This window comes from Phalacrocorax aristotelis, chromosome 15 (assembly GCF_949628215.1).
Source record: "Phalacrocorax aristotelis chromosome 15, bGulAri2.1, whole genome shotgun sequence".
Taxonomy (NCBI): Eukaryota; Metazoa; Chordata; class Aves; order Suliformes; family Phalacrocoracidae; genus Phalacrocorax; species Phalacrocorax aristotelis.
The window spans coordinates 9854412-9878394 of NC_134290.1; the positions used below are offsets into that span (position 1 = coordinate 9854412).

Below are 23983 nucleotides of genomic sequence, written 5' to 3' on the forward strand. Positions count from 1 at the left end.
TCAATTGAGCTTTCAAACAGGCCAGCAAGCCAGAGCCCAGCCAGCACAGTTCTAATGACGTCCGGTCATGGAGGTGGTCTTCCCCAAGTCAGAACAATCAGACTTGATGGCTTTCTACCATGACAGAGTGAAGCAATCTCACCATCTTTTTTTCTTCTTGCCATTTTCTGAAGTTTTCAGACATCCTTCCTCTTCTTTATCTGTTGCCTCCTTAATGTTACAGAGACACGAAAGGAGGGGAACAGTCCTTTGCTTCCTGGAAGGTGTAGGGAAACAGTCTGATATTTAGAAGACTCTCAAAGCAGCACCCTCCCACTGTACCCAGCACAGATCCTTCTCCATCCTCAACACTGTGGGCAAAATTGCTTTCTCTCCTCTGCACCGAGGTCTAAAGAAAGGATGTGTATCAGCATTTACAGAAACAGTGTTACTCTAGCATTAAGCAGTGGACCCACAACCACCACTTCCTATTACTTATATGGTCTACAGGGAGCACGCCTGTCCCCCAGTGCCTCCACAGGAAAGACTGTTTTCATTTGCTCTGTGTATTCTATATGCTCAAAATACTCATCAGAAGAAAAGTGTAATCGACACCAGGAAAGCATGTCAAGGGAAAGCAGATCTCTTCTGGGAACTTCTAGGTAAATATGATTCCTAAAGGTCAGTATACAGACTGAAAGCACAAAGGAAACATGATCGGGTTTTAAAGTTCAAATCCAGTAGTCAGGAGACTTGGATTATGTTCCTGGCTCTGCCACAGCTTTCATACACAATCACAAGCAACCCATCCATTCCCTCTGTAACTTAGTTTAGCCAGTTAAAAGCTAGGACATGGATGCAGTGTCACTTTTCAGGCTTCCAGTGAAGACCAGTAAATTAATATTTTATGAGGCGTTTTCTGTTCCTCAGAAAAAAAGAGAGGAGCTAATCTAAGATAGACGCAGTGCTTAGAATTGCAAAGTATTACATTTCTGATTGCTGTTTACTGAGTCAAATTCTGCAGTGCTTTACAACCTGTGCATTTGAATTGGCACCAATTTAATATGACTCACTGCATATTTTAATCCATCATCTGTGGACTCACGTGGGATTCTAAGACTATCCAAGAAGCTAACTGCAATAGCAGAGGCTCCAAAATCCACCTATTTAAGGTCTGAACATGGGTTTTTAGGATCTGCAACAAAAAACTTGCAGACCAAGAGATACCTGTTTCATGAACAAGTATCCCTTTAACATACAGTCTATTTTTGATTGTTTGGCATTTTTTAAGCTCCTGTCCTTGTTTCAGATTTAGCATAGCTAGTGCTACATATTTATTGATACTTTGAAGCACACTAACAACCGATGTTCAACCCTGAGATCATAAATTTGCCATTTACTCCTCATGAAGCCTGGGCACAGGGCTGGCATTCCTGTTTCACAAGCATCCTCTGCGCATTTTTCCATTTCAAAGAAATTAAGTAACCATTCACCTGATACATAAATCAGCCACACTTGACATCTCTATGCTGCCAAAGACTGCCAGATATCTTAATTGGGCAACTGCATCAATCTGTTTGTACATCTCCTACACATGCGACAACAGCCTCCCTCTTAAGAAACTGCAAAGCTAAGTATATACTTTAAAGGGTGAATCTCAAACCTATTTCTGCTGTTCCTTGCATCGGGAGCACTTGTGCTGTGAAGAAGCCCCACCAGCGCCATGGCCTATGGAGTGAACGCCCCAGCATCACCCACAGCGTCCACAACCATGCTTCCCACACGGCAAAGCAGTGTCGGTCCTACCCTGCTGCTAAATCCACCCGATGCCGAGCGGTGGTGCTGGGCCTACCCCTGCTGCCTCGCACCGCGGCGCGGCCACGGCCTGCTGCCGAGGCACCGCCACCTCCGCTCAGGAGCTGGGGATCAAAACCCCAACTCCTGCCCAGTTCGGGGCACAACGGGAACGGGGGGACACCGAGTTTCCCAGAGCCCTGCCGGAGAAAGCGGCGCACCGAGGAAGGGATGCCCGGGGCAGGCCGCCAAGCCGCCGGGACGCCTCCCCGGTGCAGCCTGCTCCACGTTGCCGGCTGGGAGGGCGGCGGAACGAGTGAGGTGCGGGCAGGGACCCGCCCTCCGCCGGGAGGGCCCGGCCCAGCTCGTCCCGGCCCCGTCTCCACAGGCCGCGCACCCCGCCCCGCTCAGCGCCGCCGCTGCTCTGCGCATGCGCGAAAGTCCGCCGCCGTCGTTCTTCCCCGCCCGTTCCAACCGGTTTCCAGCCGCTCCGGCGTTTTGGCGGAAGCGCGAGGCAGCGTCGGAAGTGACGTTGTCGCCGCCGCTGGCCTAGCAACCGTTACCAGGGTAACCGGGAGGCGCGCGCGGGAGGGCTGGGGCGGGAGGAGGACGAGGCCGTTCTGCCGCCTCAGGGTGCCGCCGTTGGCGGCCGGACCGGCTGCCTTCCCCCGCAGCCTGTGTGAGAGGCCTCTCAGGCCCTCCTAGGCCCTCCTGGGCTTCCTTCCCAGGCTGCGGGGTGCCCCCGGGGCTGAGTCCGGTGCCAGCTCACCGCCGCTGGGCTACCGTGGGCCTCGCTGAGGTAGTGCCTTCACCCCCGCCCTCCCAGCACCAGCCCCTGTCCCGCTCCCTCTCCCTGCCGAGGCCTCCTCACATCTCTTCTGTCTTTTCTGCAGAGGTTCTTCCAGGACACGATTATGAGTGATCAAATCCAGTTCATTGTTGAGAAGCTCAATCAGGAGCCCTTCAAGAAGAACTACAATTTAATCACGTTTGACTCCTTAGAGTCAATGCAGCTGTTGCAGCTGCTCAATGATGTTCTGGGGGAGATTGACCCAAAGGTAAGGAAGGCAACCAGAGGTGCTCAGACCTGCGTAATTGCAAACATCTTAAATGTGCTTCACACAGAAATTTGCCTTTATTTAGGTCTGGCTTTGTATAATCTTGTGGCATGTTTGGTTTACCAAAATAGCTTGTGTGAATCTTCCTGGAAATCAATGTGCCTGGCAAGAATCCTTTATGTCTTATGTGTTTCTGGCAAACCAGCAAATGTTTCTTGGGCCAGGGATACTGGATCCCTGTCCCCCAGAGATGGATGACTGTATATTTTTCCTTGGGATACAGATCTTAACTTGATTCATACCAACAATCACTGTGTTCTTAACTCAGAAGTCAGGCTGTCTCTTGCACACACACACAGGGCAGGAACTGATCAAGAACTGAACCTCATGAGTTAGCTGTTGCAATAGATATTGAATTCTTCTCCTTTGTGGCTACCAAAAGAGTGGGTAAGATCAGAAGGGATCCTCTACATCTGGGGTGCAGATACGTGTACCTTGGTGTGCTTGCATACCTGACTTCCTTGGTGGAAGTAATGCGTTTGTCTGCATAGGTGAGGTCCTATGAGCAGAGAAAATCTATACCTAGAGTAAATTTACCTGAATACACACGTTGGAGAAAAATTCATTAGAAGAGAATTGAAGTTTGGTTGTAAAAAGGATGTTCTGTATGGAGCATCTCACTTCATTGACATATTGTGTGATAAGTGGGTAAAGTCAATTCTTCATAGAATGGTCTGGGTTGGAAGGGACCTTAGAGGTTATCTAGTCCAACCCCCTGCAGTGAGATGTTCCACTAGATCAGGTTGCTCAAAGCCCCGTCCAACCTGGCCACTTCTTTTAGTGTTGCTAACTAATTAATGTGACTTGTACAAATAGTGGATTCTTGATTTATATTTTTTACTCTGTAGCACGCTGTTGACATTAGAGAGGAGCTGCCAGAACAAACAGCTAAAAGAATGTTGAGTCTTCTTGGTATCCTTAAATACAAACCTCCAGGAAGTATATCAGACTTGTAAGTATCTTTTTGTCTACAAATCACCATAAAACATGTTTTACAGCTTATATAGTAACGACCTTTAATTCAGTAGTTGTGTGTGTTTTTGACCTCGACTGTCCCAGTGGGTGTGTGTAACGCCTTGAAGACAGCTCCTGCCTTGTCCCTGTAGGGTATGGTGTAGGGGATGCCAGCAGAAGGCTCGTGCAGGTGTAGGCTGCCCCTCGGGCCCCGTTGCTGCAGCTGCTATTGCGGAGTCAGCCAGGAGAGGGTGCCGCACGACTGGCAGGGTCAGTGCCTTCGCCAGCCCTTTCAGCTGGCTGCCCGAGGCTGGATTGCACCCTCCTGCGCCAGGTTATAACCTAGAAAACACACACTCTTCCCACATTGCCTTTATTCCCGAAGTATATCGCAGAAAAGGAAGAGTCGTTGTTGCCGGCTTTAGCCCTCTGATGTGTTATGGGGTTTTTATCTGTCTCAAGGTAACCGAATCCAGATCATAAATAGCAAACTGTCATCATGAGTGATTTCTCTTTCAACAGCATTAAGAAAATCATTAGGCAAGTGGAGAGGGAATGTCAAAATATTGCAAATTGTTTGTTCCAAGCCAGTGTTCTTTAGTGTGAGATTTATTGGTTTTTTTTTTAATTATTTTTGTATAGGAGTGCATTTCGCCAAGGGTTAGTTACTGGAAGCAAACCTGTAATTCACCCTGTCTTACATTGGCTTCTTCAGAGGACCAATGAACTCAAGAAAAGAGCTTACCTGGCACGTTTCTTAGTAAAACTGGAAGTGCCAGTGGAGTTCCTGCAGGATGATACTGTGGCTGACATCAACAAACAGGTACCATTTTTCATGAATGCCAACATTTAATGTTAATTAATTAAAGTACCAATAGGAGGCAGGAGAAATGAATCAGGAAGTTACTGTTGAGATATGTGTTCAAGTGAGTTATGTTAAGAGCATGTTGGAATCAAGGGTGAGCAAAGATTTGTAATAAGAAATATATGTCTTGACCACCTTTCTTCCAATAACCCTGACATTGTATATTAATAGGTAGCATTGAATTAAAAGGTTTTAAGCCCATTAAGTACTGGATACTAAATAATGTTCAGAGCCATGTTGGCCAAGATTTTTCTTTCTTAATTTTTAAACACTTTTTTTTTTTTTCCTATGAACTACGACATGGATCTTTTTAACTTTATAAATTACCACTTCAGACTAGTCCAGAAAATGTTATGACCAAAAGCCAATGTCTCCTAATTGTCAATTGATCGTATAATATTTAGTGCCTAATATTTGCATTAGCCTTATCCGACTTCTGCTTCAACCATTTATTTTTTTGTGAATAAGTACAAAATTTCTTTTTTCTGGGCTGACATTCCTACTCATTATGTTCCCACTTCTTTTGTGAGCATTAAATGTTGATTTTCAGATAGTCAAGAGTGGGTGGGTTTGAAATGTAAAGCTTAAAGTGAACCAAAGTTATGTTTTTAGATCTGTATTATCTGAGGTACATATTTATCTAATTTTTATCCAGTTTTCTGTGCCTTTTGTTATGTATAGTGACTTGCAAAATCACAGTGGTTTTGAATGTTTGTAACAGGTAACTCTATTAACTGTGCACCAGCAAAGCTGTATAGTCTGACTGAAGCTTGACTAAGCCTTTTATTTTTTTGTTACCACTAACGATACTGGATTTATAACTTGAAATAACTAAGCAGAAGTAGCAAAGAGAGAAAGGATTGCAGATTGTGTGTTTTTTTCAGTATGCCACAATCTTAATATGTATAAATATCAAACTCCATTATTTCCATTACGTAAGATGTGTTCCTTTTTGGGATTACAGTAACATAACCGTCTTATTAAACTAATGCCCTGCTGAACAATTAAAAACAGAAGCTGGGGTAATAGAGTGCCTTAATATAATTCAACATTACCATGCAAATATTTAGGTACTAATGAATTAAAGAATTTATCCTGAAGTATTTAGATAAACAGGCTTGCAATAGTGTATTTTAAGAGAAACATTTCCAGCATGAGAGTCTGGAAATCTTAGAACATGGTCAAGTTTTATGGGTGTATAGAATCGAGCTCAAATGTACTTTTGTAAATTATTTAAACAAGACAGGTGCTTGCCACCTTCTCAACTGTGTTGTGATTTGTACCTCAGATTGACTCAGGATATAATTTTAAAAGTAAGCAACTTCAGGCATAAATCTAGTTGTCCAGTCTTCAGTGAGTTGCCCTCAGGTGCCAGGAATCTTTCTTTCCACTGTAGGAACAGGGGTGTTCTTTGGTCATTTGTGTGTGTCACTTATTTTGAGTGCACATGGGGTAGGTGCCGCTTTTATTTGGTGCAAGTGAGAAGCCTTCCCTTCATTATGATCTGGCAAACTGTGCTATGCCCTTGTTTGAATCTTACATTAGTCTTGAAATTTTATGTTCCCATAAGGAAAAGACTTAGTAAACTCCCTTTTTGAAAGAGGGAGAGAATCCACAAAAGGGAAAGCTGTTGGACACCAGCAATTGTGAATACAGTTGCTCAGAAGCTACCTGCTATTTCGTTATTTATTAAAGTACCTCTATAATGTGTAAGTACTATAATGCAGGCCAGTTGCATTTTTACTCCTACTTTTTTTGTAACTCTTCATTGTCCAGCGTGTGCGTGCCTTATCATACCTTTATTTGCCATTTAATCAAGTTCTTTCTCTATTATTTTATCTTCTTCTCAGTAGCCATTTTATTGCTATTTGTTTGAATTCATTCCAGCTTCTCAGTGTCTGCCTGATATTGAAACAACCAGAAATGAACAGAGCATTCTAGGTGCTGGTTCCCCAGGGTTTTGTAGAATGGAATTGCTGCTTCACTGATCAGGGATATGATGCCTTTGTTTGAATTGGCCTTTGCCATTGCCATTTTGTGTTCAACTTTCATATCAATTGCTCTTTCCAGGAAGTAAAAGATTACTTGATATTATCTTTTTAGACTTTTCCATCTTATTGAATGGCTGTTTCTGTGGAGATTATCTTTCCTTATATCTCAGCTTGCATTTCTCCAAGTTGAATCTAAATTTATTTCCTATCCATATTTCTAAACTCTTTCTGTCCCCTGTTATTTCTCTGCCCACACAGACTTTCACACTGCCTCTCAGTTTAAGATTACTGGTGGGCAATGTACTAGTGTAGAAGTAGCACACTGTCTACTTCGTTCTAACCACCGAACTACATATATCAATCTCTATATTATACTGAGGGCATGATTATGCAATGCGTCAAAACTATTTTTCACATAAGTCAGGTATGCTCTTGGACTGCTTCACTGGATTGAAGCTCAGTGCTCTATAAATTCAAGCCCCATTGCTTCGATCAAGCATGTTTTTAGATCAAGCTCTTCCTTTTTGGGATGATAAATTTACATATGTGATATATACAGATTTATAGTAAGAGAGAATAATTTGTTTGTATAGCATTGTCCCCTTCAGATAACATCTTATCTTCCTGTTTTGAAAATACACTATGTGTTACAAGGGAAGAGATGAAAATACTGAAGAAATTGTGAAACTTCTGAATGTACCTTCAAATGGAAGACAATTCACTGCGATTTTTTAAAATTTTTGCTTTATAAATTGATAGGTTTTTGTGATGAAAAAGTCTCTAATTCTTATCACCATATTTCTATATTTACTCTCTTAGTAGTAAAGCAACATGTTGATCTGAAAATCCTTAGACACAGTGCTTATTATGTGTGTTTTTATTTCATTTTATAGTATGAAGAACTGATGGAAGCATTTAAAAACCTACATAAGGAGTGCGAGCAACTCAAAACATCTGGTTTATCTACTGCAGAAATAAGAAGGGTAAAAAAATCTGACAAAATTGCACAACTTTTGTTTAGATTTTTTTTTAATGTCAGTTCTATTTTTGTTGTTTTTTTGGACTCATTGCAGTGTTTAAGTTGTAGAGGTCAGAGCTGGTAGGCACTACAGCTGCCTTTTTGAAACTGTTCTCTGTTGGTAAACAGATTCGAAAGTTCTCGCTCGTGCTTAGAACTGAGCTTTCTGAAGCAGACTGGGAAACAAGGCTGCCAAGATTCTGTTCAGCATGATTTTCAAGTATTAGGATGCCCATTCCTGTGAATGCGAACTGATACAAAGCCTTTCCCTTTACAGATATAGGGCAATAATTTCAGAGGGTGATGAATGAATTAAGAGCTTAAGTCAACAAAAATGATGATCCCGTGTGGCTAAGGTGTTAAGTAAAGTTATTTGCCCTGTTGCAGCAAAATGTTTAAGCACGGGTACCACTTTCCAGTAAGACATATGGCCAAGGTAAGCAAATGTTGAGATGAGGCCTAAGTTTGAGAATTTATTTCCCTTTCGCGCGTAACAATCAACCCCTGAAATCCTACTGTTATAGGATTAAAGAATAATAATAATCAGATACGTATTTTAGCACTAGGAAGCGTTTCTTTTAACATAATTTTAATACAAAAAGCAGCAGCAAACGTCACTTGTGTGCAACTTCATGCAAAAATGTCTGCCCAGAAATGGGTAATGATGGTAACATTAAGCACATATGTTTGACTGCATCAGATGTTGAATTCGTGCTGATTTTTGCTTGGTTGTTTCTGTTGGTTTGTTTTTATTTTAGAGAATCCCACCTGCTTTTATTGTAAATGTTCACGCAAATACTCAAGGATGGAGATGAAGGAATGTTAACATAAAGAGAGTGGGAACTGGAGGGGAAGTGAGAGAGAAGAGAGAGATTGGAATCCTGGATGCTCTGATCATAGATCAGTAAAATTATAACTGCTTCAGTGTATTGAGAGAAGAATTCTGATTTTCATATTAATTTGAACAGAATTTAGGCCAATCCATATTATTTTGTAAATAAATGAACACCTTTGTTTTTACTGCCTTTTAGGACATCAGTGCAATGGAAGAGGAGAAAGATCAACTCGTCAAAAGAGTAGAGCGTCTTAAGAAGAGGGTAATAAGAGAAGTAACACTGTTACATTTCAGTGTCATAATCCTTGGCTTGCAACTCTGATTTTGGAATGCAAACAAGGATTAAGTTAAATATACTGTATGTCTAGGAAGGAATCAGATAACTAGCTGACCCACAGGGAATCTCCCTAGGCGTTAGTCCAGAGCTTTTAAGAATCTTGAGTCCAGTACTTTGCTGTCATTTCTGAGTAGTAACATGTATGGAAAGGAAGTGCTAAGTAGGCTTGTGAGACATATGATCTCTTTAATGTATTTCTCAACTATCTGACAGTAACATGCACTATTTATCCACTTGCTGTAGGTGGAGACAGTACAAAATCATCAACGAATGCTTGAAATAGCAAGACAGCTTCGCTTAGAAAAAGAGAGAGAAGAATCTTTGGCTCAACAGAAACAAGAACAAAAAAATCAGGTACTGACATAAAAGCATACCTATTAAATAGTTGTTGTCCTTTGGGAATCATGCATTTTAAGAAGTACATCAGGAACAACAGTACAGAGTTTCTCCCAACATCAGAAAATTAAATCCCATTTAAAATAGAAATACTTATGTACATTTTAAGGGAAGAGGCTTGACACTGCAAGTTTTGAACACCTCATTCCAGGTACTTGGCTGCCTCAGCTGCCACTGACATCATCATTTAGCAGTCCCAGGACATGTTCCATGACTTACTGTTGTAGCACCCAAAGAGAATTCTTTATATTTATGGTAATGAGCAAATGTTTCCTTAGTTTGATTTGTATCTCTGTGCATCTGCACTGAGATTTCAGGGGCTGAGTAACACAGCAAGTGCCTCAGCTTTTCACTGGGTGGGGGAAAATATGTATTAAGGAGGAACCTTGGGATTTTGGTCCCCGAGTTTGACAAAGATGATGTCCTAGGCAGCACAGGAATCAGCTGACATCTGAATGTAAGGGCAGGTTTTATTCCTGAGCTATGTTGTCAAAACAAGGTACTTTATTAAAATCCAGTGCTATATTGTTATATCATCTCACCAATTCTGTAATGTGAACTTCAACACTGTATTAAAAGGGCAAAACCCCCCACCAGATTTCTAGTATTGCAGCCTGTATCTGGATGTGGAATTAATGTAAATCAGTAGGCTTTCAAGCTGTTGGGTCTTTGCTTGAACCTGAATGAGATCACAAGTAAAATGAATGTGATGTCCAGCTAATTACAGTTCTTAGCACTCATCTCTAAATCACAAAAATGCTTATCAACTGGGTGTTGTTTGGCAACAAGCTTTCCCGTGTGCTCTCAAGTTGGACAGTGGATTGCTGTGACAACTCAGCCACCTTGAAGAACTGAGTATAAGGATATAGTTATCTGCTGCAATCCTGATTCTTGCTGTCTTTTTTGTTGTTGTTCTAATGTGCAAGCCACTCATATTTTTGGTTGAAAATTGTGTAATGAATTTCTGCCACAGATTAAATATCACTTGGGAGTATAAGGATACTTTCCTTAATTAACACCAGAGAATATAAAATAAACCCAGGCCGATTGTTTTGGCACATTCCCTTGTGAAACAGAGAATCACCAGATGCTTATAGCTACCGTTTTTTATATTTGGGATTCTTTTTGATACTTTTTTGGTGTAGTTGTTTGAATATGCATTTCAAAGGAATGAGCTTATGCGTGTCCAATTCTCTCTCAAAAGCTGTTCCATGCAGAGCAGAGACTGCAAAGAGCACAGCTCCAGCTGAAAGAGATGCATCATGCTGTAGTGGATTCAAAACCTGAAAGTAAGTAGTAATCTGTAAAGGCTGGGGGTTTATGTGTCTCTGTTAGAAATGAAATCAATACTGGATGGCTGTCAGTAATATGGTAGTGCCAAAAAGCATATAGGAACTTAAAATAATCTAAAGAAAGAAATAGCTTGTGTTCTAAAGGCACATGGTGGAGGTCCTAAACCTGAATGTGCCTTGCCACAAGAAGCCAGGGAGACAATCACAAGGGAAGATGGTATCAGTCATATTTTTGAGGTCCACTTTTTAAAAAATCTTAAAACAGTTAAATACTGAATACTAGCCACGATACTCTGCAAGAAGAAAACAGTTGGAACTACAAAGGGTTGGAAAAAGCAGAAAGCTCTTAGAAAGAGAAACTTCTGATTTAGTAAGGTTTTGTCTTTTGCGTTTGTAATTGGGCATTGGTGAAGTACTGCTTCTTAAAAATTTTCTCAATGAATGTATAAATACATTGGATACCATGTTTTCTTCAGTGTAGACTTGTTTTTCTAGTTACCTTCTATAAAATACCTGTTTGAAAAGTTTTAAGGCCTTTTTCTTATTGTAGTGCAATTTTGTGTTGTGGTTTTGCATGGTACCAAAAATAATCAAGTTTTTTTAATAAATCATGGATTTTTTATATATATATGCACACACACTTATATATAAGTATATATAGTATACACGATTGAGTTGTGTGTTGCTGTATTACATTAATAATAGCAAGATTGCTGCTCCTCGTTTTCAGTGGTATTGCAGTCTGCAAATAACCTCAGCAAAATAAATTATACTATTTGTGGAGTATGTTAGTAGTCTATGATCATTTGGAAAAATAGCAGGTGGGAAGGAATTGTAGTTACTAGGTAAATGCATAACTCACTGTCTCCAAAGGCTACAATCTGATAACCTCTAGGATTCTGATAATTTAATCACTTTGAAGGAAATATAACAAGGATTAACCTGGCAGTTTGACAGCGAAACTGAGAGTCAGTTTAGGGTTTGGTGTTTCATATTTATGTGATCTTTCGCAAATCGCTTAACCCTCTCCAGTTTGTCTCTTGTAACTGGTTATTAATAACACATCACAGGACTGACAGAGGTTTTATGTGCTGCTCGTAGAGGCACTGGGGTTGATTTATAGGGAGAAGCTTTACTGTATGTAAAGTAGTTTGGAGGTGTAAGACTTGGAATGGTCTTTTTCACAGGGCTTTTTCAGCTGCATTCTAAGTTGCTGTTGTAAAAAAAAAGAAAATACCATAGAATGGTATAAATTACTTCCAAAATGGTAGAATCCGACTATTTTTAAATCTAAATTTAGTAAAGTAAGTAATTGTCCTACTCTTTCAATTGCATTTAACGTTCCAGTTGCATCACATAACTGCTTTGGCAGCTGTTTTGAGTTAGAGATTTTTTTTCAGTCACCACCATGTTGTGTTGTTATTACTTCATAATTTTAATTCTTTTACGATGCTCATCAGCCACTGAACCACAAACAGAACTAAAAGAGTATCTGAACTATCTTCTTTACGCAAAGGGACCTGCAGTGGATTTTATAACTGTTCCATTTTTGCAGTAGCTATCAGAGAGTTTATACAGCAAAGCTGTGTCAACATTTCTATTTCAGTTCCTGGGATTTTTTAAGGCCAATGGAAACTTGATGGGTTCAGTTCACAGAAGCAAAGGTAACATAATAAAAAGCCAGTGAATGTAATTTAATTATTGAGATGAAAATAAAGATAAAGTTAACATATTTAATTTCCTTATCTTGAGTCCTGTTTGCAGGGGAAAAGAAAAAGTGTTTAGATGTTCTGAAGAAAAACTGGGAGTCATTACTTAAGAAAATTTGTGCTGAAATTTTGCCCAAAGAAAGACTTCAGAACTTCACTTTGTAATTGCTTCCCCCCGTAGTAGTTACGAAGACACTGCCTGTAGTAGCAATTACGGAAGGCCAACTGTGTTTTTTAAATAATTGAAATTAGGTGACCACAGTGCACTGAATAGGATTCCATTTATTTTGAAAGCTATGTTGGTCTACACTTAGCACAATTTATTTTATTTAAAAAATTCCCTTTGGCTGCAGTTTGGTGCCTCAGCTGCCGACTCGTATCAGTATAGCTCATATGCTGACAATTCAATGGCTGGTTGGTAGGTGTGGATTTTCACTGTAAGTGAGATACTTTCCTTTCAAATAATTGTCTTCCATTTTTAATACTTTGGGTGTTTTTACTTCCAAAGCAAGATAAAATGATAAAAGTTGTTGTTAATGATAGAAGCTTTTTTTGTTTGTCTCAAGGATGCATGCTGCTTTGATTACTTCATCTTACAAATAATTTTGGATTAAGTACTTTTAAAGAGTTCCTTTATTTTTCTTTAGAAATGCAACTAGCATGTATTCAGGAGTATCATTAACATGCATCTAGCAGCAGGCTGCTTTAGCTGTGCCAGAAAATTACAGCTTATGGTTAGCAGGTTTTTAACTCTTAAAAATATAATATTTAGAAGAGTTTGTTTTGTGTCTTGAGAAACATTTGATTATTATGAGATGTTTTGTAGACTAAAATTGATGATACTGGTTTCCACAGTACACTCCTTCCCCGATTATTAACTTCAGGTCTACTCAGTAGTTGTTTAACTACAGAGAGGCAGTTGCTGCTGGTAGCACCAAGTAACATGAATTTGCAATTTCTGAGTTTTTGCTGTTGTTGTTCTGGATACGAATAGTATTTATATTAGCACTGGCCACTAGTTTGAATAACCTAGCTCATGCTTTTTCAGCAAGATTGCCATCTTTTTGCTTGAAATATCTCTGCTGGAACAAACACAAATTGTTAATGCCAAGAAGCAAACTGAATTACTGAAATTGTTGATCTCTGTCCATTTTACAGAATGTTATTGTTCACTTTATTGGCAGAAATACAAAGAAGTGGATGATGACTAGCTTGAAAACATTGATTAAAAGAATGTGTTAGGATGATGGTTGTTGATAAACAGTGAAATGTGTACTATATATACTTCATTAAGTTAATATGTGGTAATAGATTTAGAGCACTGAGAACATCAAAGGTACTGGTCAAAGAGGAATTGCTTTGTCTATTTTATGTCATTCTGAACACTTGATGAAAAATAGAAATTTAGGACGCTATTATTTAAATATTCCATTTGAATGGAAACATTAACATTCTTCTTTTCCACAGAACTCTCTTCCCCTAAAATTCTGAGTTTAAATGTTCTCCACCTACATCATAGACCACATTACAATTAAAGTTATAGATGTATTTGGTAAAGGAGAATGGCTTAGATGGAACTTCATTTCCATCTTTAAATGACTTTATTATAAAGTCACCACCAATAGATGCAAGGTCTGGGTAAAGCACTTTTAAGCTAACTTGATATCTTTGAGAGTACAAGTCTGGTTGGTAGAATTAACAGTACTGCTATGGTTGACTTTTTTAAGACTATTGACCCTTAACTTGCACCCTATTTTGAAGAGCAAACAAGGCAGCAAAAGCTCAGCATGACCTACCTTAAAAGGATCAAAAGGAGTTTAGTGAAAGTTTTAGAGAGGAAATTAATGAGGGAATCATCACTGAGTGGATATATTTCTGATCAGGGTATACAGAAATCAATGTCTGGTTCTTTTTTATTAAGTATTTACATCAGATACCTGAAAGAAAATAGCAAATGATCACTGGTAAAATTGTCAGGTGAAATAGAAATTGGGGAAATGACTGAATAATGAGGAGAGCAGACTGTTGATTCAATGTGACCTTAATCACTTAAGAAGCTGAGCTCATGCCAACAGTATGTCTTTTAAGGAACAGCCAAATGCCATGTATTCCTCTAGGAATAATGTAAATGCAATGTAGTTATAGCATGTGGGATTCTTTCCTAAGAAGTGACTCCGAAAAGGACTTGTGGGTGTAAAAATGGAGCTCCCAGCATCAAAGATTTGATGCTATCCATGCATTTATTTGTGGAAGAAAATGGAATAGGAGAGTTGTATTATCTCTCTGTTTAGCTCTTTGTCCATCACTGCAACACTGTGCCCATTGACCAGAATGCAAGAAGAATGTTCAAAGGTCAGAGAGATTTCAAAGAGCATCAAATAATTATAAATATGGAAAGCATAGGCATAACTTACAATGGCAGATTCAGGAAGCTTTTTAGTTTTTCAAGGAGATATCAAAAGGATGAGTTGATCATGATCTGTCAGTGCTTGCATGTCCCAGGGCTCTGTTTAATACAGTGAAATTGGAAGTGTTATCACTGGAATCTGTGGATAGAAGTATTTCAGTACTGTCTTATTGAGGATGATTGCAGAAAGGGAAGTGAAGGCTTTGATGTGAATGCCATGTGGAAGTCTGTTCGAGACCTGCCTTTGTTGTGGCCTTCCTATGTGATATTAAATGAAGTGTTGGCAGATCAGTCTATAAAATGAGTGTTCCTCTTTTTTTTTTTTTTTTTTGTCTTTTTTTTGGTCTATTGTATTTTTTTAAAAAATCAGTTATTGTTGCAAATGGTTTTGGTATAGGATGCACAACTGGTAGTCTGTAGAGGGAAAAGAAGTAGGAACCTGGGCACAAGGTGAATCAAGTTTTAGATCCACCAGCAGAATTCTGGAAGGAAACTTGCCTCTCTCCTACATGACTGAACAAGCGCTAAGAAACTCTTCCTTCCATCCCTTTCTTTGTAATAATACTACTACTACTAATAATAAAACTTTTGAATGGAAAACTTGAGGAGTTGCTGTTAATAGCCTTCCACATGTAAATATGTGGTTGGCAGAACCTTGCTAAAATAACCTTTGGACACAGAGCCAGACTTTCTGTGCAGCTTACGTATGTAGATTTTGTAACCATAAGTCAATGTTAAAGCATTAAAAGCAGAATTTATATGTGTAATGGAAAGATTTAAAGTATGCTTGCTTTTCTCTAGCCTGGGAATTTGAAAAAATAATGTTTTTCACTGGAAAAAAATTAAAACGAGCTGCTCTACGTTTTGTTTTTTAAGGTTCTGTTAACAGCAAAAATAGTTCTTAGGTAGTTACTCCTCCATATGTTGAACTATATAGGAGGAAGAGTATATCCAAAATATTTAGGAAAGAAACTGCGTTAGTCATGAGGGGTGTTGACATCATCATGTCTTTCCCCATTGAGAAGTCAAGTTTTAACTCGCTTCATTGCTTGTTGCACCATCAAGAATAAGCATGATGCAGAACCAGTCAGTGTTTAAAAGAAGTTGGTAATATCTCTCAGGCTACCTGAGAAATAAATCTAGATAGGGATCAAGGTTATGCCCTGTGAAGTCAGTAGGTCCCCACTCTTATGAAAGCAATTGTTTAGGCGTGGTTATTTCCTGAATTTTGTGTCATATCTACAATAAATTATTTAGGCATGTACATTTTACAATAAAACTGGAGTAGTACAAGAAATATAGGCTATATATGAAAATTTTTTTGCTACTGAGGGGAAAACAACAAATCAGTTTGATGAAACAAAAATATTAATATTTAATATCAGAATAATTTAATTGGTATCATTTTGATTTCCACACCAAAGACCTTGGTTATAAATATCAAATTGGGAGTTGTGTTCCTAGTCAGTTCTGAGGTGATAATTCAGCTCATGGTCTACGTGGGAAGCTTTGCTGCATTTGCAGAGGTGGTAAATTTCTAGTGAGACATTAAAATGTGGTCCCTCCTGCCCAGCTCTGTTGTGGGCTGAGGAAGACTGGAAATGAGTTATTCTGGAAAAAAGAAGTGGGAAATCTCTCTTAGTAAGTTCAAGCATGTTTCTGAGGGTATAGCTGTAGTGCCAGGTACGTAATGGCTATTACACATAGAGTAACTCCTCTTACCATTCTGAAGCCAGTATTGGTACTGTTTGTTTTGCACAAGATAAATGACCTTTCCACGAAAGCAAAAAGATCGTGTGGAGGCGTTGCTTTTCATAAACACAGAAATAAACAAACTAAACTGCTGGAAATGAGGCATTCCCACTCACAGAATCACAGAACCCCAGGTTGGAAGGGACCTCAGGGATCATCTAGTCCAACCTTTCTAGGAAGAGCAGAGTCTAAACAAGATGGCCCAGCACCCTGTCCAGGCGACTCTTGAAGGTGTCCGACGTGGCCAAGTCAACCACTTCCCCAGGGAGATTAATCCAGTGGTGACTGTCCTCACTGTGAAAAATTTTCCTCTTGTGTCCAGTCGGAATGTCCCCAAGAGCAACTTGTGTTTGTGTTAACTTGACTTTGTTAGCGACACTGCTTTCCCTAGGGACTGTTTTCTTTCTTCTAGTTCTTGAGGCTTTCTCAAGAACTAATGGCTTATTTCCTCTCTGGCAGCTAAACCAAGTAGCTTTCCTTTCAGTCTGAGCTGAGAGCAGAGCGTGAGGAGGATCTGTCATATGGTGTTTCTAGAGGTAATTGAATAATGGGGGGCCCTTTTCCTAGGCCTGTATTTCACTTTGTTCTGACCTTCTCCTTTTGTCAGTCAGTGATACGGTCAGCAGTCTTTTTAGCCTGAGAACCAAAACCTCTGCTTTCGCCTACATCCTTTCCCATCTCTGTTCCAGCGACATCGGCTGTACTATGGTATCTCTGTACTCAAGATTTTCTCTGCTTGTGCAGTATAAGAAAGAGACAGAGACTGTGAATTTCTTGTTTTTTCTTGGCATTTCATGGCAATTCCGTATTATCCCAAATATGGAGAGACAACCCCCCTAAAAAAAAAAACCAAGCAAAACTCTAGCAAGTAGTTTTAAAGAGTACCTAGAATACTTACCTTTTAGTCATCTAGATCATGAAAAATATTCTGAAATACCTATTCCCACTCTCATCTGATATACAACTTCCAAATCTTACTGTAATCCTTGGCTCAGGTGATCGGAGGAGTAATTGCACTAAACTGCCTGTTGTCAGCGGAAGACTGTGTAATGTAATTTGAATAGATGCTTTATTTTATTCTGGTGCATTTTTCTAGCTGTGTATTGTTCTTATCTGTATGTACCTTTGTCTATTTATAAGTTATCTGTTAAGGAGGCTAAATTACTCTTCCTAGCAAGAGCCAAGTCATCATAAGCATGGTAACATGCAGCATGCATCAGACTTGTGTAGAGCAAAGCTTATAAATGGGGTTGCTTTTCTCAACAGACATTTTGACATTACTCAGGAATTCCTTCTTGCTTTTTCTATTTTATTATTATTTTCAGCATTCTCAGTCTATATACTGTCCTGAGACTAAATGCTTGTTCTTACAAGAAAAAATACTCTGCTATTTACAGAGAGGCATTTTATATGTATTCCAGCAATGTAAAAGACCCTTAAAGTAGGCATACATGAAATTCTGCTCATTTTAAGGCTTTTTTTTTTAGATGCCAGATTAAAGTTTTATGTTAAGGGAGAATTTCTGAGGATATAACAAATCTATGCATGTACTAGGCCAAATGATGATCTTTGTACAGATAAAGGATTCACGCAGAGATAATTTCTCTCTGTTGATGAAGTAATTCACACAAAACAAATGACTTAAGCAATCTGTGAGTAGGACCAACTTCAGGATGCTCCACTGCTCCAGCCAGGGATGTTCCAAGGGATACAAGTTTCGAACAATCTCTGAGCAAGTCAGCATAGCTGTGATATACTTTGCCGCCCCTCATCTTGCATGCGTGTAAGCAATCAAAGTCTAGCTCTTAACTTTTAAAATTTCAGAAGAATGTAATTCACAACACAAAAAAAGTAACATAGAATCCAATCTCTTGATGTGTGTAAGACACGCACAGGGTTTATGGCTTTCTATATCAATGCTGCATGTTGAATTTTGCATCTGATTCAGCTAGAACTTCATGTTAGAAGGGTTTTACTTGTTTATTGATTAAAAGAATCTGTCAAAGAATTAATAGTTATATGTTAGAGAGACAGATGGATAATAATACCTGTTATGTTGTTTAACATCCAGACGAAAAATCTAAATCAAGTAACTACCTGTTTCTTTGAGTGTTGAAAAGAAGACTCAAATGTTTTGCTGCTGTTACTGTAATCTGCTGCTAAATACTTTAATGTGTTGTTACAATCAATTATTCGCTACATTACTTTTATAGACACATACTGATTTAATTTGTTCTTAAGGCTTAATGAAGAAACTAGAAGAGGAGATAAATTTCAGTTCGTACCTGGTTAGTGAAAAAATACCTAGAGAGCTTGAAAGTAAGAAGAATTCAGCATATTTCTTGCAAAAGGTGGTTGCAGAGCCAGCTATGAGTCAATCTGATCTCAATGTACTTGAAAGCAAGGTAAGTTGACCAAGGTCACACTTAATTTGTGTTTCACAGCAGTCTAAGGTTTTTGTGCCCTGTAGGTTTCTTATCGCTATTTTATATCCCTGAGAAAATGTTTCAGTCCCAGAAGAACATCCTTTCAGTTGTAAAAGAAAAGATCTGTTAATCACTAAATGCAAACTCTCAGATAGTTTTTTTTCTTAAAAGAAAATGCAAAACAAACAAAAACAACCAAACAAACCCCAAACCAAACCCCATCCTTAAATGCTATTTAGAAAATTGTGTTAGGAAGTTGCAGTGGTATGAGCAGAGACGTTAATTTAGCACTAAAGATTTGATTTTTCTTCTCTTCAGTTTTTACTTGTTCTAAACTGTCAGGGACATCAAGGTGGTTTGTACCAACATATAGAGAGTGTTTACAGAGTGGTGAACAACATTCTCTACATCTTCAGCAATGTTATGTCTTAATCAATGTACAATGGCTGAGAACTCCTTAGTGTTTGGAATAGGTCTGTATAATTTGTTTTGGCTGGTAAGACCAAAGGAAATTTGAGGATCAAATAAGGATTTACCTTTCCAGATTTTTTCAGAAGTTAAAAGCCAATGGTGTTAGGATGAGCAAAAATGCCTATTTGTAGTATATATCCAAAATGTGCAGAGGGATTTGTTGGCACAGAAGTACATTTATATATTTCACTCAGTTAAGTTTTCATATTTGCATAATCCTAAATGAAAGAGTAAATATGTAATATTATCTTCTAGAAGAATTTAGAGGAATGCTAATTATTAATATTTCTGTTGATGATGATGAAAACTTACAACATTAGCTAGGGTAGGAAGACTAGTCCTACATACTAGTAGGTACAACTCTTCAGTCTAAATGTCTTCTCCTCTTATCAGTTGGTTTTTAATGTTCCCAGGATCTCCAGCTCAGGCTTTGCTGTGAAATATAGATAATGAGGAAGCACAGTATTTGTAATAGATCAGAGAGTGATTTACTGATGGGCGTGAGGGCTGCCATCCACCATTCTTCTTGTGTCTTGAAGCAGAGGGAGGTTCGGCAACTACATCAACATCATAGTAGCCTGTGCTTTCACACATAGACCATGCCAAAGTAATGTAATAAAGAAATACCTACAGGTTCTTTAAATCAGACAAGAATCAGCAGTCAAGTGTCATCAAGAATACATTCTATTTTAAGGTTAAGACTAGTTTTTGTAAAAGTAAATCAGTGACAGCCCAATGCCATTTTGGATCCCGATCGTTATACTTTTAAGGATGACAGCATTATTGAATGTAGATTAGGTTTGAAATATTAAACTAGTTCTGTGATTCAACCTCTGCTTTCCTAATTTATTTCTTCTAATCAAAGCAATATTTGTGGCTGCAGTTATTTCTTTCAGGCATAATTGAAGCCCTGTTTTGCACCTTTCTTTTCTAAGAGTATTGCTGGGGTTTTGGCAATATTTTTAAAAGCTTGAAGTTTTTTTTCTTCATGAGGTAACCTTCTAATTTGTTACATTTTAGGAGTGTGTTCTTAATAGATAATAAAAACATGTCATATACTTGGCTGTTATCACAGTATGGTCTTAGACAGTTTGGGTTTTTTTTAAGTCAGCCTTCTATTATCTCAGTGTCTTAAAAAGGAGCTGAATTGCAGTAAGTGTGCTACTATCATGCATTTTATAATATATAAAACAGGAATTTATTCACAGAAGGGATTTCTTATGCTGTCTTCAGATTCAAGCCTGTTCTATTTTTGTATAGGAATAGATTTTACAGGAGACTTTTTTTTCAGGTGTTGGAGTATTTTTAATCCTATGGAGCACTTTATTTGAAATACTTAACTTTCAAAGTACATGGATATTGCTCATAGAAATGTTCGAGTAATGCCCAGTACTGTGCCTGTGTTAAGTTTTGACTTCATTGGATTTCGGCACATAGTTATACTGCTTGCTTATCAGCGCTCATCTAGTTAGCAAAGAATTAAAGGAAGGTTGCTAGGGCTGTGGTTTCCATGGCTGATGAGAGTCCCAGTGTAGCATTAAGCCAGGACTGGAAAAGCTGCAGTCAGCACACCGGTGTAGCTGTTTGAGTTTCCAGATGCAGTAGGCGGTAAAGCTTCAGCTAGAATGAAGATCAACAATTTGTGACTATGGACAAAAAAGTGTGTTTTGTGGCAGTAGAAAGAAGGTACCTTAGAGCTGGAATATGACGGTCGGTGACTCTTCAAAGTATTGATGAAATTTCGTATCACTTAGTCTTTATTTTCTCCCCTTTAAACTTCTGACAAATGGTTGAGTGAAAAGGAATTTTAGTTGATAAAATTACGTTTTTCATGTAGTATGTGACAACATCAGTGTCTTTTGTGTCGGTACCAATTCATATGCATTTTCTCTCCACGTACACCAGTTTACTTCCTTTTCAGGGCCAATGTCATGTTTCTGCCTTATCATAAAGGCACAGAACTGGAAATCTAAAACCATAGCCTCTTCCTGGCCAATATTTAATGACTCACTGAGTTTTTTGGGTTTGTTTCTCTGTTTTAAAAATGGAATTAGCTGGACTGTAGATCTCATTTGCAAAGCATTTAATTTTGTGGAGAACACAAAGAAATAAAGCTAAATTTCTTTGGTTTTCTACTCTGTCTTGCAGATAAATGAAGTAAATGCAGAAATGAATCAGCTAATTGAGAAAAGAATGATGAAGTATGAGCCAATCGATAGTAAATTTTCCATGTATCGCCAACAGGTAAGAAGGAGCAAAACATTTTTTTAAAGCAGTAGAGCAATTTCAGTCACTGATTATTTTACATACTGATCTTTTTTCTTTAATTTATTTAGCATAAATCAGTAGAAATACATAATAATGAAGGACAAAACAAAATAAACAGCTGTCGAACATATGTATGTTTAGGGCTGAGTCAAACAATTCCTTTCAGTCACATTAGTGAGTTTGTATTGACTGCTGTCCTTAAGCTGTTAGGTGTTGCCCTTCGGCTGTATCACAGTAATTCTGGAAGGATCATTTTGGAGGAGCTATTTTGGTAAAGCTCCAGCTGTGGACAGATTCTTAAAAGGCAGCATGTGGGCTGACTGCTGCAGTCAGACCTGCATCACAGAATCACAGAATGGATGCAGGGCTTACTTTCAGTTATATCCGTTGCTGCTTTTCCCGTTACATCTATTAAGAAGGTGTTCTTTGATTTTTTTCATCCCTCGGCTATAAAATAGTCTTTCTATAAAATAGGCTGTCTGGTCTAGCCTTAGTAAATTTGCAAGTTATAAAAAGGATTTATGAACCCTGAGATTTTCAGAGCTTATGCAGAAATGTAAGTGATTTCTTTTCCAGGCAACCTGTACTGCTGCTAATTTTATTGAAGATTTTCATGATGATGCTTATGGTGACAGTTTAAAAAAATTAAAAGGCTTAAGTAAAATATATCAGTGGGAAGAAAAAAATGTTGATAAAATGTATGCTGCAGTTCAAGCCCATATGCAATATGAAGCACACCATTTTATTCTGTAAGAGATGCTCTTTTTCCTGAAAGAAGAGCCTGCTACATAATGTGCTGGTACCAAAGACCAACTGGCTTGTGATACAGTTATGTTCAGTGGAGGAGCCACTCCAGGAATTCAGGTTGCTGCTGTGCATTGAAAGCATGTGGTGGTCTTTGCTTTGTTCTGCCAGGGACTGGCTTCTGTTTCACAACATAATCATATATATTGTACCACAATTTGTCACTGCAGATATCTTATGAAGCAAAGAGCTGAGATACTACCCCAGCAGAATTCTGTTAGATGTATTTTTAGAAATAAAGCTGGTCCTTTTAACCTAGTCAGCGTGTATTTTGCTTCGTTTTTTCTGAAGTTCTCCCTTTCATATGAAGAAACTAGCCATGCATCTAAATTAATGTGTTGTGTTATTTTCAAATAGTATACTTTGGCAAGATTAAAATGCCTTTTTTTCCCCCTGAACTAATGTATACTTACGTTCCCAAATCTGTTAGCTCTGGTCAAGTGTTAGGTACTCTTAAATATTCTGCCTTATATAAAATATTATTTTTTAAATGCTTTATCTTCTAGACTGAAAGAAAAAAAGAGAATAATCTGTAATCTACACTATTTCTGTTCTGTAATGCTTTATTCATCATCTTCTAGCTATTTGCCAAGACTTAGTGGCTCAGTTCTGCTGTTAGTATAACATATTTCTGTAGGTTGGAGTAGGATGGAGTTATAAAAAATCTGTATTATGACATTTGTGAAATCTTGGATAACTTTCCAGTTAAGCCGTGCTGGGGTATATTACATATGCACAAAGGGACTAAGTAGAAGAAATGGAACAGCTAAAATGCCTACCTTTTTCTTCAATGAAAATGAAAATAGAGGTGAAGAAATGTAAATGTAAAATATATCAACATGAAGCAGAGAGAAAAGGGTACGCTTGAAATCTTGGCCATTCTGAAGAAAGTTGGGAGTCTGCAGTCAGCTTCAATGAAGTTGTGGTTTAGCCTGCTGTCTATAATGTGTAATCAATGCTTTCTTCTTTGCAAAGAGGCATATTCACATTTCCTAATGAAAATCAGTTTCTGGCAGTTAAAATGTGGTTTCCATGGTGCAATGCCTGAAACTTAATGGATTACATTTTACTTATGATTGAACAAGGCAATTTTTACTTTACTTGTCTATATGTATTTTTAATGATCGTGCAGGCATCTATAATTTCGCGGAAAAAGGAAGCCAAGGCAGAAGAACTTCAGGCTGCTAAGGAAGAGATGGCCAGCACTGAAAGGCAGATGCTGCAGAAGACCAGTCAGGCCCATGAGTTAGAAGGCTCTGATGTTCTGAAAGGGGATGAGGTATGCAATATAACAGTGGATGTAAGGAAGAGGAAATTTGTAAGAGATGGATCCATTTTTGTTAACTCACAATTTCCTTTTAACTTTACATTGCAATAACTGCTTCTGCAGTATCTTATCAATTTTTTTGCATGTTATCAAACTACATGGCCTCAGCATCGCAACAGATGGGCTTCTGGTTTTTTTAATGCACATTTTTTTTGTCATCAAATCCAAAAATTAACGTATTTGAAGACTTTTTTTTTAATGCGCAGTGCTGTCTGGTTCTTTCAAATGTTTTTCAGTATT

The 23983-nt window shown here is 38.4% G+C and overlaps 1 protein-coding gene across 3 annotated transcripts in view; it reads left to right on the plus strand.

Moving 5' to 3' along the window:
• The first annotated feature begins 2219 nt into the window (after positions 1–2219).
• Positions 2220–23983, plus strand: part of IFT81 (intraflagellar transport 81) — a 43488-nt gene continuing 21724 nt past the window's right edge. The window contains exons 1-11 of one of the 3 annotated variants that reach the window (XM_075109877.1): positions 2220–2340; positions 2667–2831; positions 3740–3843; positions 4488–4668; positions 7595–7684; positions 8751–8816; positions 9135–9245; positions 10492–10576; positions 18689–18852; positions 21493–21588; positions 23549–23695. In XM_075109877.1, the coding sequence (XP_074965978.1) occupies positions 2688–2831; positions 3740–3843; positions 4488–4668; positions 7595–7684; positions 8751–8816; positions 9135–9245; positions 10492–10576; positions 18689–18852; positions 21493–21588; positions 23549–23695 (1188 nt within the window). In that variant the 5' untranslated portion in view covers positions 2220–2340; positions 2667–2687. The other 2 variants (XM_075109878.1, XM_075109879.1) reach the window with 2 other exon arrangements.